This window comes from Lactuca serriola, chromosome 2 (assembly GCF_051521515.1).
Source record: "Lactuca serriola cultivar US96UC23 chromosome 2, Lser_US96UC23_V15, whole genome shotgun sequence".
Lineage (NCBI taxonomy): Eukaryota > Viridiplantae > Streptophyta > Magnoliopsida > Asterales > Asteraceae > Lactuca > Lactuca serriola.
The window spans coordinates 169356828-169374602 of NC_136409.1; the positions used below are offsets into that span (position 1 = coordinate 169356828).

General features: G+C 34.9%; 1 protein-coding gene across 1 annotated transcript; it reads right to left on the bottom strand.

Moving 5' to 3' along the window:
- Nucleotides 1–5006: 5006 nt before the first annotated feature.
- On the bottom strand, nucleotides 5007–9109 carry LOC145087355 (U-box domain-containing protein 5-like). Its single transcript, XM_079025308.1, has 7 exons — nucleotides 8477–9109; nucleotides 7934–8014; nucleotides 7651–7836; nucleotides 7417–7524; nucleotides 6292–7334; nucleotides 5464–6211; nucleotides 5007–5377 (listed from the first exon to the last, which is right to left on the bottom strand). The coding sequence occupies exons 2-6, from the start codon at nucleotides 7988–7990 to the stop codon at nucleotides 5464–5466; spliced, it is 2142 nt and encodes a 713-aa protein (XP_078881434.1). The 5' UTR covers nucleotides 7991–8014; nucleotides 8477–9109; the 3' UTR covers nucleotides 5007–5377.
- Nucleotides 9110–17775: the final 8666 nt, after the last annotated feature.

Sequence of the window (17775 nt, forward strand, 5' to 3'; positions counted from 1 at the left end):
TGCTATATAGAAGAAGAAGAAGAAGAAGAAAACACTGTAAGAACATGTAAGTATGGGATTGAGCTATTCCAAGAAATTTAATTTCGCTATGTTGAATATATTTGATTTTCTGATAGAATTCTAAGTTTTACAGAGGGATGTGGGTTCTGTAACTACAAACATGTTTTTGAACTTTTGATTCCTCTTTCCTGTAATTTTTAGAAACTCGTATCAACAACTAATTACAGATCGGGTTTACAGAAAGGATTAAAATACCTGGAAAAAAGTATAGAGCATGAGAAGGAAACAACCAACAACGCTTGCTCTCTAACGCCATCATCTTCTTGCTTTGTCACATAATACTATTAGGGTTTCATCTGCAATTTATTCTTGAACAACTTCTACTTCCTTAAATTTCTTCAAATCAAAGTTGTTAGGTGTGGGCTATGAGGCAAGAAGAGGCGGTGAGGGTTGGAGACGGTAGAGATGGGTGAGGGGAGGAGATGAACGAGGGGATATGTGAGAGAACTGATGGAAACAAGGTAGAAGAGAAGCTCATGAGTAGTTGTAGTAGGTGGAGTAATTTAGAGGGGAAGCGGATTCGGGACACAGTCTCCGGTGCTGATGAGTCTCAATGATCGGCGATTAGAGGTGAGCCTGCGGTTGCCAACGAGGTGAGGTGAGAGAGAGCAAGGTAAGGAGACGCTAATCAAGTCGTCGATTACAAAGTGCTCGTGTGGAAGGGGTAGAGCGTAGAATCTGCATATGAAGGAACTGAAGAAGGCCGATGGTTGAGGAAGACGATGAAAAAGATGCAATGTTGGTGGAGGGTCGACAATGGTAGAGGGTTGACAACCAGGAAACAGCATAAAGTGGTGGTCGGAGTATGAGGGGAGTAGTTAGCGGTCGATGTGGGGAGCCAGGGAGGGGAAAGAAGGATCGTCGATTAGGGTAAAGAGGGAAGCGAAAGCGGGTTTTTCTAATTTTGGGGTTTTTCTTTTTCCCGCTTGTAACTAAAGAGCGCGTTTCATTAAAAATTATAAAGCGACATGTTTAGATAACGCGCACATTTAATAATAAGTGCCCTCCATGTTTTTTTTTTCTAACACTAGTTTTAGGGCACGCAAAAATACGCGTCTTAAATTCTTAAAATTTCTAGAGAGATGACATTATTTTTAGGTCACATGCTTTTGCGTATTATAAATCACTGCGTGTCATAAATTGCGCGTCGTTAAAGGTCTGTTTTCTAGTAGTGCCTATATGTCCATTTTGTGTTTGATGCTCTACAAGACCCTAAGAAGCATTTCTACTTAATGGCTTGGTCTATGGAAGAGTTTAGGGCATTATATAACTCCTTTTAGGAGTTTACGGCCCTGGGACCAAATCCCATGGAGATTACAGCCGTAATCTCCCTTGGATGGGTGTTTTTGGTGTTTTCAAGTTCCTAATTCAACTAGGAACTAAACTAGGCTAGTGTACAAGGCTTTAGAAGAGTTTATAGCACCATTTGGCACTATTGTTTGGAGTTCACGGCCCTGGAACTTCTTGGGTTGTGAACACCTTACTCTTGGTGTTCTAATGGTGTTTTCTAGTCCTAAACACATTAGGGTACATGTCTAAACTAGTCTCTTGGCTTAAAGAAGGCTTTTAGGGCATTTTGACACCTTAAAATGGAGTTCACGGCCCAAGAACATCCTTGGCCGTGAACTCACTTCTAGCCTTTGTTTCTTAATGATTTTGTGGTCTAAACATGTCATGGTAGTTTCTAGGTTGAGTTCCAAGGCTTGGAGGGACATTGGGCACACTTTGGCCCTTATAAAAGAGTTTACTCTCCAAGTGTTCTTGGGCGGTAAACTCTCAAATCTTGCAGTTTTGATCTGATTTTTATGTTATTTAGCACAATCTAAGCTATATAATACAAATAGATAGAAGTACTCACGATTTGGGAGGAAATCCCGAAGATCCGTGAGAGAGAATTCGGCTTTTCTCTAGTTGGAAATGTAACTAATGAATAAATATGGTTCAGAATCCTATATATAGTCCTGAGATTTTTGGCAGAAAATATTTTATTCCCGAAATGAACTCTAATATCATAGAGTTTTGGAATAACAGTGTTGCACAAAACCCTAGTGCATCCACTCTCCTAATATCTCCGTAAGTGTAAATCCTGAAAAACTGTCAAACTTATACCCAAAAGTCTGGAACTTCACTGTAACTGTTCTAACTTCTATTGACTTGATATGATTTGTACGGAAATGAAAATTTCGGATTGTCACAATATATATATATATATATATATATATATATATATATATATATATATATATATAGACACACACATGCATGTGTGTATTTGCGGCGCTGTGCGGTTTGAACCATGACTTTATAATTAAAAACTGCAAATCGCACTGCATGGTGCAGTTTAACAAAATCACAAATTGCAAACCGCATGTGAACTTTATAAACTGCATTATGCAGTGCGGGTGGTTTGTGCGGTTTTTTATACACCCTAAGCGAGCACTGCCCGAGTTTGTTTTCAGCCGAGGACTTCGAGGAAGAAGTCTGATTCAAGTGGGGGAGAGTTGGCAAAAAACGTTCCAGGTATGAGTTAATTTCTAAATGTTAAACATTTATTTTAGATGTTCACGACATAGTGGAGCTTCACCATGGCGTGGCAGTATTTTTATGATCATGGGAATTTAATGACTTGCCACGACGTGGCCATAGGTGCCACAATGTGGCAACTGTTTTTGGAGAAAACTCTAATTCTTGGGCCCTGGGCCCTATTTAAAGGGAATTATAGTTAGGGTTTCATGATCATTCAGCCTCCATCACCCTCTCCAGCTCAAAAACCCTAACTGTAACCTCCATTGCATTTGTGAACTCATTTTGGTACTTTTAGTGATCTTTGAAGGAGAAGGAAGTCTTTGGTGTGGTGATTCACCTTGCAAGCATCATCTACATCTTCTAACATATCTTTTGGACATTGGTGAGTGTCCAAGACTCAACCTTTTCCTTGCTAAGTTGCTAGATCTTTAGATTTTGTCCCTTTCTGTCATGTTTTGATGGGTTTTGGTGTTGAGATCTCATAAAGTTTACACCTTTATGAATCTTCAGGCCATTAGGAGTATTTTTTGTTTTGGATCTGAACTAGGTATAAGGATTTCAAGACATGCATTGGGCATACATGCCTGAAAAGCACAAATTTTTATGTTAGTATTGGTGCTAGGAACCCTTCTGGAATTGTTGGACAAGAGACCCTCAAGATTAAGTGGTTGATGATTAAGCCATGTTATGTTTTTGCCTTTTTGGATCTAGGAGTTAAGATCTTGATCTCTTGGAGAGTCTTAAGGGATAAAGTTGGAAAATTTACCCATTTAGACCATAGAATTGACCATATCTGAGCTTTAGAGCCCTCAGAATCGAAGAAAACGACTTAACCCATTAAGCTGTTAGGAACCCAGTGCCCACGATGTGGCATTAGGTCGCCACGGCGTGGTGACTGGGCAAGAGCCCGTCTGTTTTGTCATTTCGATGCCACAACGTGGCTAAGGATGGCCACGACGTGGCAACTAGCATAAGGTTTACCTTTGACTTTTTGATCGTTGATCGTTAACTTTGACCAAGTTTGACTTTAGGCCTTTTAGGGTATTTTGAGTAGTGGATTGAGTCTTGGTCCCTATTTAATGTATAGGTAACATGTAGAGCCGATATTTGGAGCAATGATCAACTCAGCTATCTTTTGTGTTTTGAGGCGAGTTTTCCTCATTGTACTCGTGAGTCGAAGGCACCAATGTCGGCCTACTAAGTTGTATTATGTATCCTAGTATATAGGATGTTATTATGTTGTAGTGAGTTGTTAGATTGGTAGATCTATATGATTACTTGTACTTGTTGGTTATATGTTTATGTTTATCTGTTGTATATGTCGACATAATGCGGTTGGGTCAAGGCGATCCTGCTTTGTGCTAAAGGTCACCGTTCGAGGCAGTCCAGTCAGGCTGAAGGCTCGTATATGCATGTTGTTACCTATTTGGTTGTGTATGGTATATTAGGGGAAACTCACTAAACTTTGGTTTACAGCTTGATTTTATGGTTTCAGGTACATCAGATGATCGGGACAAGGCAAATGCGTGATTGTGCACAACATCCTTGGATATTTTATTGATAGATGATTTTGGGATACTCTGATTTACGATTATGATTTTTTTTTGGAAATAATGGTTTGTATGACTTTTGGGTTATTAAATGGTTTTGAAAAATGAAAATTTTTATCATGATTTTTGGGATGTTACAAAAGAGTTGGTTTTTTTTTTTTTTTTTTTTTTTTTTTTTTTTTTTTTGTAGTCATAAATAATCACATAAATTTTGTATGCGTTCAATAGAGTCGTAGCTATAGGCTGCTTTAAGGGCACGTCATACGGACCAAACATCTTTAAGTCCGAGGCTTTGGCCGTAGCTTCTTTAGAAAGAGAAGACTGAAAGAGGATGGGAACACGTTGATCACCATCTTGCCAAGTGGAGTAGGCAGGATTAGAGGCGGTTAGCCTTGCGGTTTCAATGATGGGAGGCAAAAGTGTTACGGTGTCGTCGACATAACCAAGAAGTTTCTAAGGTAGAAATGGTAAGATTTGATTTCTCCATAGAAATGTAACAGCAAGCATGTTAAGCATGTTAAGAAGGGTAGAAAGAAGGAGGTAGGATTCATCGCTAGTGGCCATAGTGAGAGGAGAGAATGAGAGATAGTGGCAGTGTAAAATAAGGTTTGAAGAGAATCAATAATTGGGTTGATACCATGTAAAGTTTTGATAAATTCACCATATATTTGGAGGATATTTTATAGAGTATAGATAATACAAAAGATATACAAAATAAAAGAAAAGTAATTACAATAAATGAATTCCTATATTAGAGGTTAAATCATTTTCTGATGAGATATTTTCTTAATAAAAAGGGAAAACAAATCTTGAATATAAGACCAAAAAACCGAATACCCATAACCAGAAATGTTAACTTGTTCAAAAACCTTAAAAAAGAAACAACCAACAAAACTTTACATGTAGATCACCATGATCTAAAGAAATGAAGTACAAAACCAGTTCTTTATGTCTACAAACTAGTTCTTGAAGTTATAACTAAATGGTTACAGATTTTCCTATCAGCAGGATGAATCATGATTCTGAACTCAAGTTGGATTCTTCACACAAAATGAATCTTTAGTAAAGAATCCTGAAGAACACGAACATTCCTTCATGCGTGTTTACAGTTTAAATAGCATATGCATACAACTATTCTACTACAACTAATATACACAAATAATAACAAGCCTAAAAAAATAGAGTTATTAGATCAATCCACCCAAAACTGCACATATGGTTTGAGAAAATAACTGCAAAACCTGCAGAAAACATGGTGATTGTTGATAAAGATAACATAGTTTATAAAGTGATAGTTTTAAAGAAAGTATATAAGTCAAATTCTTACCTATACTTTCCTTTTTTGAGCCAAAGAACCTTTGGAAGAAAACTTTGAAAAAAACCTTGAAGTTCTAGAAGACGTCTTCTTCTCAACCTGAAAGTTATTTGAATCCTTTAAAACATCATAAACAGGTGGAGGAGATTCTTCCACAGGCTCTTCAACATCTTTCAAAAGCCGAAGCATTTCATGTGCTTTTGCTTTTCCTCTATCATTTCCATTCATGGTAATTGAAACAACATCAGGAATCACCCCTTCATCCATCACCAATCTACAATACTCAATGCTTTGAGAACATAACGAAAGAAGAATCTCTAAAGCCTGTTCTTGCTCCTCGCAACTCTTGCTTTCAAGAACCCTAGCAACAAAAGATACACACCCTTCGGTTTCTGCAATTATGCTTTTATTATCTTGATTCCCACATAGATTTGTCAAGATTGCTATGCCGTATCTTGAGAGTGATTCGTCTTCAGAAAGGGCGACAAGTTTAGGGATCAGATCTGATGAAAGGAGAGAACGGAAGTTTCTGTTCGAAGTCAAGTTATAGAGAATTTTTAGGGCTGGAGTTTGAAATTGTATGATTTGGGAATCGAGAATCTTTAAAATTTGAGTAAGAACACGAGAAGATGCGATTTCAGATCGATGATTTTGGTGGGAAGACAAATTTTCAATTATAGCGAGCGCCTCTTCTATCATTTCCGAATCAAGGAACTCTGATATCAACTCGTATGCGTCGTTACTCAATATCTTTATACTCCTGAAAAAAAAATTGAAAATTTATGTAATTTCAATATGTAAATCGTTAAAGAAGTAATTCTACAAAGGTCGCATAAATACCTGCATTTGGTTATCAAGATTTGCAATAGCAAACATCCGATTCTCTGAGCTTTAACATCATTTATATCGCGTGCAACTTTCAAGAATCTCACAATCGACTCAATCAAATTCTCGCTTGATATGAATCGACAACCACGATCATCATCATTCAAACGGGCCATGAGATCTTCAACAAATTTGCATTGTGACTTCCATGGAAGTGAATCATCAAGTTCTTGAGATAACTCCACATCCATATCACGAGTATTTTCCAAAGAACTGAGCGATAAGTTACTGAAATCAACAACCGGAAGTTGAAGACTATACATAGAGCTCAAACTAGTAACCGAAGAAGATGAATTCTCCCACGTGCTTACATCGGTTGAAAAGTCAACACATGGATCCAAAATAGTGACACCATGAGTCTCACACCATTGTGAAATCATACCCTTCATGGTCGTATTTGGTGTCAATGAAAAGTTCGATAGTTTCCTTTTAGTTTTTGGACAAATATCATTACCTTCATCAAACCATTTCTGAATCCACATTCTTTCAAATGTTTCTCCAGTATCAATAACAACAGGATCATACATCACCTTGAGAGAAATCGGACACTTGAACTCTTCTGGAGGTGTACTTTCACCTCTTCCAAAAATACCCTTCGGAGGTTCTTCACGGTCAACAGAATAGTCAACTCTCCGGGACCAATAAACTTGATTTTGAACAATGCTATCGTTCTCTTCATGCACAGATGCGATTGAATGACCATGTTTTTTTAGCAAATCCAAAAGGATCATGAGAATCTGTTTCTTTTGTTGATCATTATCTCCTTCAACAAGTTTGTTTAAAAGTTTCTTGATTGATCTTCGTTCAATTACAAGAGCTTTTTGAGATGTTATTTGAAGCTTTAAAGCAACTATTCGAATACACTCATTTTCATATTCTGAAGAATTTCCAGTATTATTGTACCCTTTGAGTAATGATTTTACAGTTTTTCCAGCTTCTTCTTCACATGGATCTAAACTAATTTTCACCCTCCTAAGCTCTGTAATTATCAGTGAGATCTACATGTAACATTTTTTGTATTAATTCCATGATATAATAACTCGTATCATTTTCAAATCAACATATGATAAATTGACTAACCTTTGATGCAAGCATCACAGGAACCATGTTTTGTATCTGGCTCAAACTCTGTTCCAATAAGATTTTTGTTTTTTTACATCTTGAAAGAACCGTATTTCCTGTGAGTGCCTGAATAAATTCAAGATAAACCAAAATCAAATGTCAAAATTGGAAATTTTGAAATAATTGGAAAAAACCCAATTGAGATAGCGTATAAAAAAAATGTAATTTTATAATCGGAAAGCACATACATACCAAGTAAAGCTTACTGGATTCACTGCAATCGCGAATCAACGATTTTGCTTTATCGATTGCAAAATTTAAGTGAACAAGCGAGTGAATACCAGATTCACATCGAGGTCTAGCTGCTTCTATTTCTGGAAATATTTCAAGAACACTCTCGACTAGCTTCATAAGTTCTGTACACATAAAGCTATGCACCTGGTTTCACCAATATGTCACTAATAAATTAGACTTTGAGCTCTGATAACAATCTGAAATAACTCGAATTAATCTGAAATTAATCACAAATCAATACCTTGATGTTAATCGGCGATGGAAAGTTCTCCACTGTTTCAGTAATGTCAGTCCCCATCTGTGTGAAAGAGCTAATCTAAGTCTGCAAAAAGGTTGTAACACGAGATTTTTATCAAAATAAACACTGGTCAATTACATTAGACAAGATTTACAGACTTTAAGGAAGAAAATTCATACGAATTTCAGTCAGGACTCTTTAAACCGAGTGTCGGCAGTAATGCATGGGTCGTCGATTTTTCGTCTTTTTGGTAAAAAAAATAAGCATCTTATAAACTAATTGCATGCGAAAGAGGGCAAGAATGGAGTGTCAGAGTGAATTGAGTGTCAAAGAGGGCAACAAAGGATTTACTGAATGTGTTTTTTTTTGTTTACAAACTTTTAGGAAGAAAATTCATACAAATTTCAATCAGGTGTCTTTAAACTAAGATCTTTCTTTATCATGATTCTTGAGTAGAGAAATAAGCATAAATATTGAAATATTAACCCTAATAGTCTAATACAAACAAAAGAAACACTTGATTAAAGAAATATTGAAGAATCTGACCTGTTAATTGTGATCAACACGGAGACTTTGCTTAGCTGAATACACTCAAACTGCTACTAACAGCCAAAAGCGCTCGAAAATTTTCTTTATGGAAGTTGCGAGAAACCCAAATCAGAATTTTACCCAAAACGTTAAATGTTCAATCTTTTAGAATCGCTTTTTGGGAAAGAGGAAAACCCTTTTATAATTAAACTCCTCTGAAACTCTCAATTTCTTGTGGGTATCTTTTCCTTTCCATGATAATCAAGAAATTGTATACAAGGAGCTTTCACGATGATTCGCAGCCTCCAAAATCAGAGTCAATAATCTTTTTTCTTTGTCAAAACCCCAAATTTCTCTTTTCCTGGAAACCAAAAAACCCTCAGGGGATCGATTAGAATTCAATTCCCATAGTCAAAGCAAAAAATATCCAAGAAGACCAATCAAAAAGCAAGAATTGTCGATGAAGAAGCCAAGAAACATCAATAAAGCTATCCTTTAGCTATCAAAGGAAAAAGTGGACAAAATAGAAGAGCAGCGAATTATTTTGGAAGTAAAGCTACACCACAAGAAGTTGAAAAGCTTCACAAACAGACTCGTATGGAGACTTATCATGGGGCATATCAATTAATATCGGAATCTTTGGGGTTGAGGTTTGGGGTCTATGATGGGGGTCTACCACCTTACTCGTAAATATTTAAGAAAAAAGTAAGAGAGGTAGATACATCATCATACATCATACGCAGTAGAGTAGAGCACCAAAAAATTGAATACAAAATCAAGTCTTCATCTAATGGTCAAAATTAGCATCAATTACTAGTGAACGACTGAACGTTATGGTCGTCTACTCGTCTCGCTGAATTTTGAATTTATTGCTTCTATTGCGAGAAATAATCTATATATACATCTTACTCGATTAGATCATTGAATAAATAAATAAAAATAAATCTAACAAAATAAAAACTAATTTAAAAAAAAAAAAAAAAAAAAATTAGACATTATCATTTTTTTTTCCAATATAACTATCAATTTTTATTTTTGAAGGTAAGATCATCCGGATGAAGCTTTAATCGCCCACGAATGATTCAAAATTTCTATATGATGGTACTTTATCGTTCGGAAAGTTCGAGTTTTATCTTGTAAACGGATTCCACTTCAGCCATTTCCAAACTTTATATGAATTATATCAATGGAAAGCGTGTAACATGGAATGATATTCCTAAAACATGTAATTCTATCATGACATATAGGACCTAAGTTGTCACTAATAGTGGTTAAAGATTTGTTCTTTTTATAATCTCTCTCAGTTTTAAGACTAGGTGTGGAAAGTTCATACCTAATTCATTTAAACTATATCTTTGATACCAACTTGTAACATCTCAACTTTCATATCATCTAAACACAATAATTATTTATGTTCATTTTTCCAAAACATTTCATAGGTGAGGAAATTAGTCAAAAGTTAAAACTTTTTTCAAAAGATGCTCATACATTACATGAGAGTTACAAAATAATACACGAAAGAATAGAAAGAATTCATAAGTTATTTACATACATTTATAATCCAAAAGATATATTGTCTCCCTTCTAAGTCGTCAAAACATTTCTTTTAGTCCAAAAGCTCCATCCAGAAGTTTATGTCATGGATACATGTCATTTACCTTAAATACGCAAGAAATTTTGTCTCATGAGATACATATGCTTTAAACACAATAGAATTTAATAATTCTCGATTCAATTCCAATCTATTTGAAATCATTTCATAAAGTACCATTTTAAATATATAATTCCATGCATAATGCAGTGCATGATTTTCTAGCATATAAGTTTTGGGGAGTCTACGTCCACATTACCAGAATCGTCGGCTCCTTACCACTTAGGATGAAAGTGACACTCCCAAGGAGCTTATTCTTCATTATTCATAGCTTGTATTAGTTATTTTTCATAATTCATAGCTTGTATTCATTTGGGCATCATAATGCCACCATTCCCTCATTGAGATGGTTGTCTCGACACACTACTACATCCAATATAGACTCATCACTACATCAAATTCTTTTATCCCTATTGGTAATAAATTTGCTTTGAATATCTCCTTGTCTATCAATATCGCACGATTTAGATATACATGTCGAATGATAACAAATTCACCATTTGCAATTTTAATGACATATGCTTCATTTAGGGCTACTAATAAAACTTCAAATCTAGTACGAAAATCATGTGACATGAACGAATAATTAGCATTAGAATCAAATAAGATTTTATAGGAATAAATTTGACGAGCATCTTTCGCTTCATGCAAAGTCATTTGAAAAAGCCTTTCTTTCACCTTCTTTGGTTCTTATCTCTTGTCGGTGGTATATGATTATGTTTATGTATCCATTTTTGAACGTTGTGTGCTAATGTGTCCCTTCCTAATGGCAAGAATAACATTTAACTTTTTTTCAGTACTGGGTAGCTTTGTGCCTTTGTTTTTTTTTTTTTTTTTTTTTCAATTTTTACAATTCAAGAACATGTATCAACATTCTCATCGATGAACTTTCCCACACATATGACATTTCTTTGTTTCTTTCGACATGTTTGAATTATTTATTTTTCTAGAATTTCGACTTTCATTTTATTATTTGATGGTTTCATCCATCTTTCTATTCATATCTCCAAACACTTAGCCTTTCTTTGATTCATCTTCTTATCAAATCTATCATTTACAGGCAGAAATAATAGCATCATCTAAAGTAATTTCACTATTTACTTCAAATTTATATTCAATGGAAGACTGTTACATATCAAATGATCTTTGGAAGTTTGGTAGGTAATGTGATTTGTCGAAAAGGAATCAGACATATTGTCTTTGCAAAAAGTAAATAATTCTTCAAATAGCTTCTCAACATCATGATTTGGAAAAAAAAATTGCTTTAATATGGTTCATAGATTCATCCTGATTTAATTGAGACCTCTTTTTTTTCATAACACAATAAGTTATATTCCACCAAATAAGGGCTCCACCATTTAGTAACCGGGCTAAAAAAACCCTACCATTTGCCTTTTTTTTACATTCAATTGTTTCAAGTACCTGTTATGTCTATGTTTGTCATACCCACAGCCGACAGCTGAAATGTCATGATGTACGACGTAAACATACATTGAATAATATAAAACATAAAACTTCTATTATCGAAATAGAAATTACATTATCGTCCTCTATTACCAAATCACAATACATGCCTAACAATTTGACGTTTACAAAATGTAGTGCGAAAATCAAAAGTGTTCAATATGTGTGTTCTTCCAGGTGCTAATAATCTTGAGAATTCATATGTTTTAAAATACGTCAACATAAAGTTGGTGAATTCTACATGTTTTTAAATGTAGAATTTTGGCTGATTGACCATCTTTTGTAAAATGTATAGTTTTTCTAACCAAAAAGTGTAAAATAAAACAAATATATAAGTGTTTCAGACTTAAATAAAATATAATTTTTCTAACCCAAATGTATAAAACAAAACAAATATATAATTGTTTCAAACTTATATAACATATTACTTTTTCTATGACCAAAAAGTATAAAAACAAGACAAATATATAATTATTTCAAACTTATATAAAAATACTGTTTTTCTATGATAAAAAAGTATAAAAACGAAACAAATATACAAGTGTTTCAAAGTTATATAAAATATTACATTTTTCTACGACCAAAAAGTATAAAAACAAAGGGTACTTACTTTATTGAGGAAATTACACGAATGGTCCCTATGGTTTGGGGTAGTTTGCGCGTTTGGTCCCTAACTTATTTTTTTAACTCGGAAAGTCCCTACTATTTGTTTTTGTCACACGCTTGGTCCCTACTGTTTGTTTTTGTAACGCGTTTGGTCCCTATCATACCTAAAAACACTATCATTTAAATAGGAAAAAATGGTGGGTTAAGTAAGGTAAGGTGAGAGGGGTGGAGTTCGGGGTGTGTTTATTTAAATAAATTAAATAATCAAGGACAAAATAGTCTTTTTAGGCAAGACAGGGACCAAGTGCGTAACAAAAACAAACACTAGGGACCTTCCGAGTTAAAAAAATAAGTTAGGGACCAAACGTGCAAATTACCCTAAACCATAGGGACCATTCATGTACTTTACTCTACTTTATTTATATGCATATGAGTGTGTTTGTATCCCTGTATAAGCGTGTGTGTATTGTTTATATCGTGTAACTTATTAAGTTTAAGCTATTAAACAATAATAGTCTATGTCATAGATTATTAACTGTTTGTCGTACTTAGATAATATGCCGATACTCACAAATCATCCTGTGTAATCAAGCTACATATAATCCTATTTTAACTTGTATCAGTATCAGTATCTGCTATATATATATATATATATATATATATATATATATATATATATATATATATATATATCTTATTTCAAATCTATACGAGTATCCTAACTACATATAAATGTTAGGAAAAATATAACCTGAAATGCACGAAAGAACAAAAATCAGAAATTGTTACTGAGGCTTGTGTTTGACACAATTTCCTTAAAAAAAATTCGAACTATATGGGTGTTTGTTTCTCGGGATACAACAATAGTAAGTGACTCTTCTAGGTCACCCGAACCCGAACCCTCACTCGCCCCGAAAATTACCTTGGTTACAGCAATAGATGAAAGAAGAATTAGAATCGTAAGAGAGGAAGAGAGTGATTTCGTTTCATTCGGTGTAAACTAAACATTCAAGGAGAGACTCTATTTATACTGTAAATCGTCATTGATGTCATTAAACATAAAACGTAACAACCAATTAAATAGCATAATTAACTGATAGATCAAAACTGAAATCTATTATTAATATCCTTTAATTCATGTTTGTAACTGTTAAGCGAAAAGAAAATAATTGCAAAAAGGTCATTGAACTTTTCTGGTCGACCGGTGGTGCATTCCTACCCGCAGGACGTGCGCTCGCACACAAGTTCAATGAACCGAAGCCAAATTGGCTCGCATTTGCACCCCCTCTTCATGCGCACACAAGAGAGGGCCTTGGTTTTTATTAACCTTACAAAGGTAGCTAGTCTTTATAGTTATAAACCAATTTACTTTTCATTCTCCCACCAATGTTGGATGCGTTAAAACCCACTTAGCTCTTTTATTTTCTCTTACAATTACTCTACTTTGACAAGTAATTTCTCATTCATTTTTAATTCGTTTTGGACGTGGGATATATCGAAACGAAGATATCATAGAGTAGAACACGAATATATAATCAATAGTCCATTTTAATTATATTTAGAGTCCAAAATTTTTACTCAAAAATAGGAAAACCCCATTTTTGGAAATTAGTAAAACTAATTTTCTAATAGTCCCCCACATGAATGAAAATTGCTTCAACAATTTCAAGTTGCTTAGGTAAAATCCAACAGTTGAATCATGCATAGGATAGGTAGGTGTTACCCTTTGAACCTTCCCTTAAGATACACATTTATTTTACTAGTATACAAGTAGACTCGATGTCCTTGAACTGTTCCTTCATTTGTGTAAATAATCAATACATATCTTACATGATTCTCCCCAACCTAGTTAGGGTCTCATTGATGTGTCCGTTATGGTCGTGGACACTTTCCTGGTTCTGTAAGAGCTCTTAGGAACTTGCCCTTTTAATTCCATTTGAAGCGACCCCACTTCTCTCTCACATAGGTGGTTATATCATAATCATTAAAAGCTAAAGCTTGATGATTTCCAACTTATCATCAATTATTATAAGCTTAACCTGTATCACTGTTTATTTATAGGAATGGGTTGGGGTTGACCCCCATAGTGATCCACATATGCTATATAAAATAGGTTGTCCCATTGAACCTAGATCTTGGGATCTCCAGTCAACTAGGTTGGGTTTTCCTTCGCAATAACTTATTCGTTCGTGGGTTTTAATCCCATTCTTTTTTACGATTTTGCAACTAACTCCCTGTTTAACCCTTTGGTTAGCGAATCTGTAATGTTATCCTTGGACCTTATGCAGTCAATTGAGATAACTCCAGTTGAGAATAGTTGTCAAATGGTATTGTGTCTTCAACGAATATGTCGAGACTTACCATTGTACATAACACTTGTGCCCATCCAATTGCTGATTGACTACCGCAATGGATTGAGATTGTAGAAATTGGTTTAGGCCATCTCAGTATATCTTCTAAAAATTTTTTTAGCCATTCAGCTTCTTCTTCACCTCTATGTTTACTTAGATGGTGACTTGTATCAACTGGTGTCCTAGCTACAGTAGTATCACCGGAGTTAACCTTCTTAAGAATTTTATCTACATAATGGGTTTGATTTAAAGTAAGTCTATTTGCAGTCCTTGTGATCTTCACACAAAGGATGACATCTGCCAAACCCATATCTTTCATGTCAAATCTTACCTTTCGCATATTCTTTGTTGATTGAACCATTTTATCGTTGCTACCAACAATAAGCATATCATCAACATAAAGGCACAAGATAACATAACCCTCACTTGTATTTTAAACATAAACACACTTGTCACATTCATTAATATTGTATCCACTTTCCAACATCACATGGTCAAACTTTTGATGTCGTTGATTTGGGGCTTGTTTCAACCCATATAATGACTTCACTAATTTGCAAACCTTTGATTCTTGTCCTGGGGAAACATACGCTTCTGGTTGTTCCATGTAGATTTCTTCTTCTAAATCACCATTTAGAAAAGTTGTTTTAACATTCATATTATGTACTTCAAGATTTCTTATAGAAGCGATTGCAAGTATAAATCTAATGGATGTAATACGTGTAACATGAGAGTACGTATCAAAGTAATCAAGGCCACTTTTCTGTCTATAACCTTTTATTACTAGTCTTTCCTTGTACTTGTCAATGGTTCCATCTACTTTCATTTTCTTCTTGAAAATCCATTTATAGCCTAGTGGTTTGCAACCTTGAGGTAAATCCATTAGCTCCCATGTATGGTTTTGCAAGATGGAATCCATTTCGCTTTTATTTGCCTCTTTCCATTGAGGTCCTTCATAAGAGGTTGCTGCCTCTTTGAAAGTTTGTGGATCTCTTTCAACCATGTAAGTGTAGAAATCATCTCCAAATGACTTCTCAACTCGTGCCCTTTTACTTCTATGAGGATCTGTTTATTCCTCTAGTTCTTCTTCATAAGAGTATTCATTGTGCTCAATTAATTTTGAAGCACTTGTCTCAGCCTTATCAAGGCATGGAAACATATTCTCAAAGAACGACGCATTTCATGACTCCATTATTGTGCCTTTGTGAATTTCTAGTATTTTTAGTCATGCACAAGAAATCAATAAGCACTACTGTTTTGTGCATATCCAACAAATATGCAATCAACAATCTTAGGTCATATCTTGACCACCTTGGGTGCAGGTACCACGACCTTTGTAAGTCACCTCCACACTCGAAGGTATTTGTAGGATGGTTTTATACCTGACCATAACTCGCATGGTATTTCATCCGGTTTCTTTCATGGGAACTTATTTAAAAGGTAGTTAGCTGAAAGTATAGCTTCCCCTCACTTTGAGGGTGGCAACCCAAAACTTAACAACATGGCATTCATCATTTCCTTTAAGGTTCGATTTTTTCTTTTTGTCATGCCATTTTGTTGTGGTGAATAAGGTGCATCAAGCTCATGTATGATACCATGAGTTGCATAAAATTCCTCAAACAGTGATACATATTCACTTCCATGGTCACTTCTTAGTACTTTAATTTTCTTATTAAGTCGATTCTCAACTTCACTTAAATATACTTTAAACATCTCTATAGCCTCATCTTTACTTTTAAGTAAATAGACATAGCATAATTTAATGCAATCATCAATATGAGTGATAGGGTACTTATTTCCACCCTTAGATGGAATTGATTTATGTCACATACATAGGTGTGAATTAATCCAAGTGGTTCAGTCGTCCTTTGAATGGAATTAAAAGATTGTCTTGTTAATATTGATTCAATACAAGTGTTACATTTGTATTTTGAGTCAATGTGAAAGTGTGGTATGTGTTCGAGTTTAATTAAACGTCGAAGAGTATCAAAATTAACATGTCCTAATCTACCATGCCAAATATTTGAAGACTTAAGCAAGTAAGTAGAAATTTGGCTTAAGAACCATTACACAAAGTTTAAACATACCCCTATCAGCATACCCCTTACCCACATGCACACCATTTTTGGTTAACACAAATTTATCTGACTCAAACACCAAGCGAAAAGCATGTTTCTTCAACAACCAACCCGACACAAGATTCTTACGAATTTTAGGCACATACAACACATCATTCAACTTCAACTCTCTTCCCGGTGTCATATTCAACACAATCTTCCCAACACCTTGGATATCAGAAGTTGCCAAGTTACTTATAAACAACTTGTCACCATTATCCACAACCTTGAAGTTTCTGAACCATTCTCTATTAGAGAAAACATGACGGGTAGCTCTCGTATCAATCCACCATTCTCTTGGATTGGACTCCACACGGTTAACTTTAGAAATAGGCACTACAAGATCGATGTCAAACACATCTTTGGTTATCTTCTCCACAATGTTTGCTTCTTTTTATTTTTTTGGAAGCTTGCAATGGGCAACACGATGAGCAAGTTGGTCATGATTGTGGCAGTTTCCTTGAAACTTCTTCTTAAAAGTTCCACCTTTGGCTCCTAAGTTTCCACCTTTTCCTTTCTTTTAGACCTTACTCTTTCCATACTTGCTCTTCCCCGAAATATGACCATGCTCCACTACATTAGCTTTTTCTAAGGGAATGTTATAGGTACTCTTTTGAGCTACATTAATGTCCTCCTCAATTCGAAGGTGAACAATAAGTTCCTCAATAGTCATCTCCTTTCACTTATGTTTCAAGTAATTCTTGAAATTAACCCAACTAGGGGGTAGCTTCTTAATTATGGTAGCAACAGAAAAAGGCTCTTTAAACCCGATACCCTCGACATCAATTATATGTATGAATACTTGGGACATAACGAATTTTCCATCTACCATTTTATAGTCTAGAAAACGGGCAACAACAAACTTCTTGGTCCCGCCATCTTCTTTTTTGTACTTTTTGTCCAATGAGTCCCATAGTTCTTTGGCCGTTTTTGTTACACTATAAACATTATACAATGAATCAATTAGAGCATTTAGAGCATAAATCCTACACAAGAAATCATAATGTTTCCAAGCTTCAATAGCATTCAAAGCTTGCACATGTCCCTCTCCTTCGGGCATCCTTGGAGTCTCTTCAGTTAAGAATCTAGCAAGATTCGGTGTGGTAAGGTAGAAAAGCATCTTTTGTT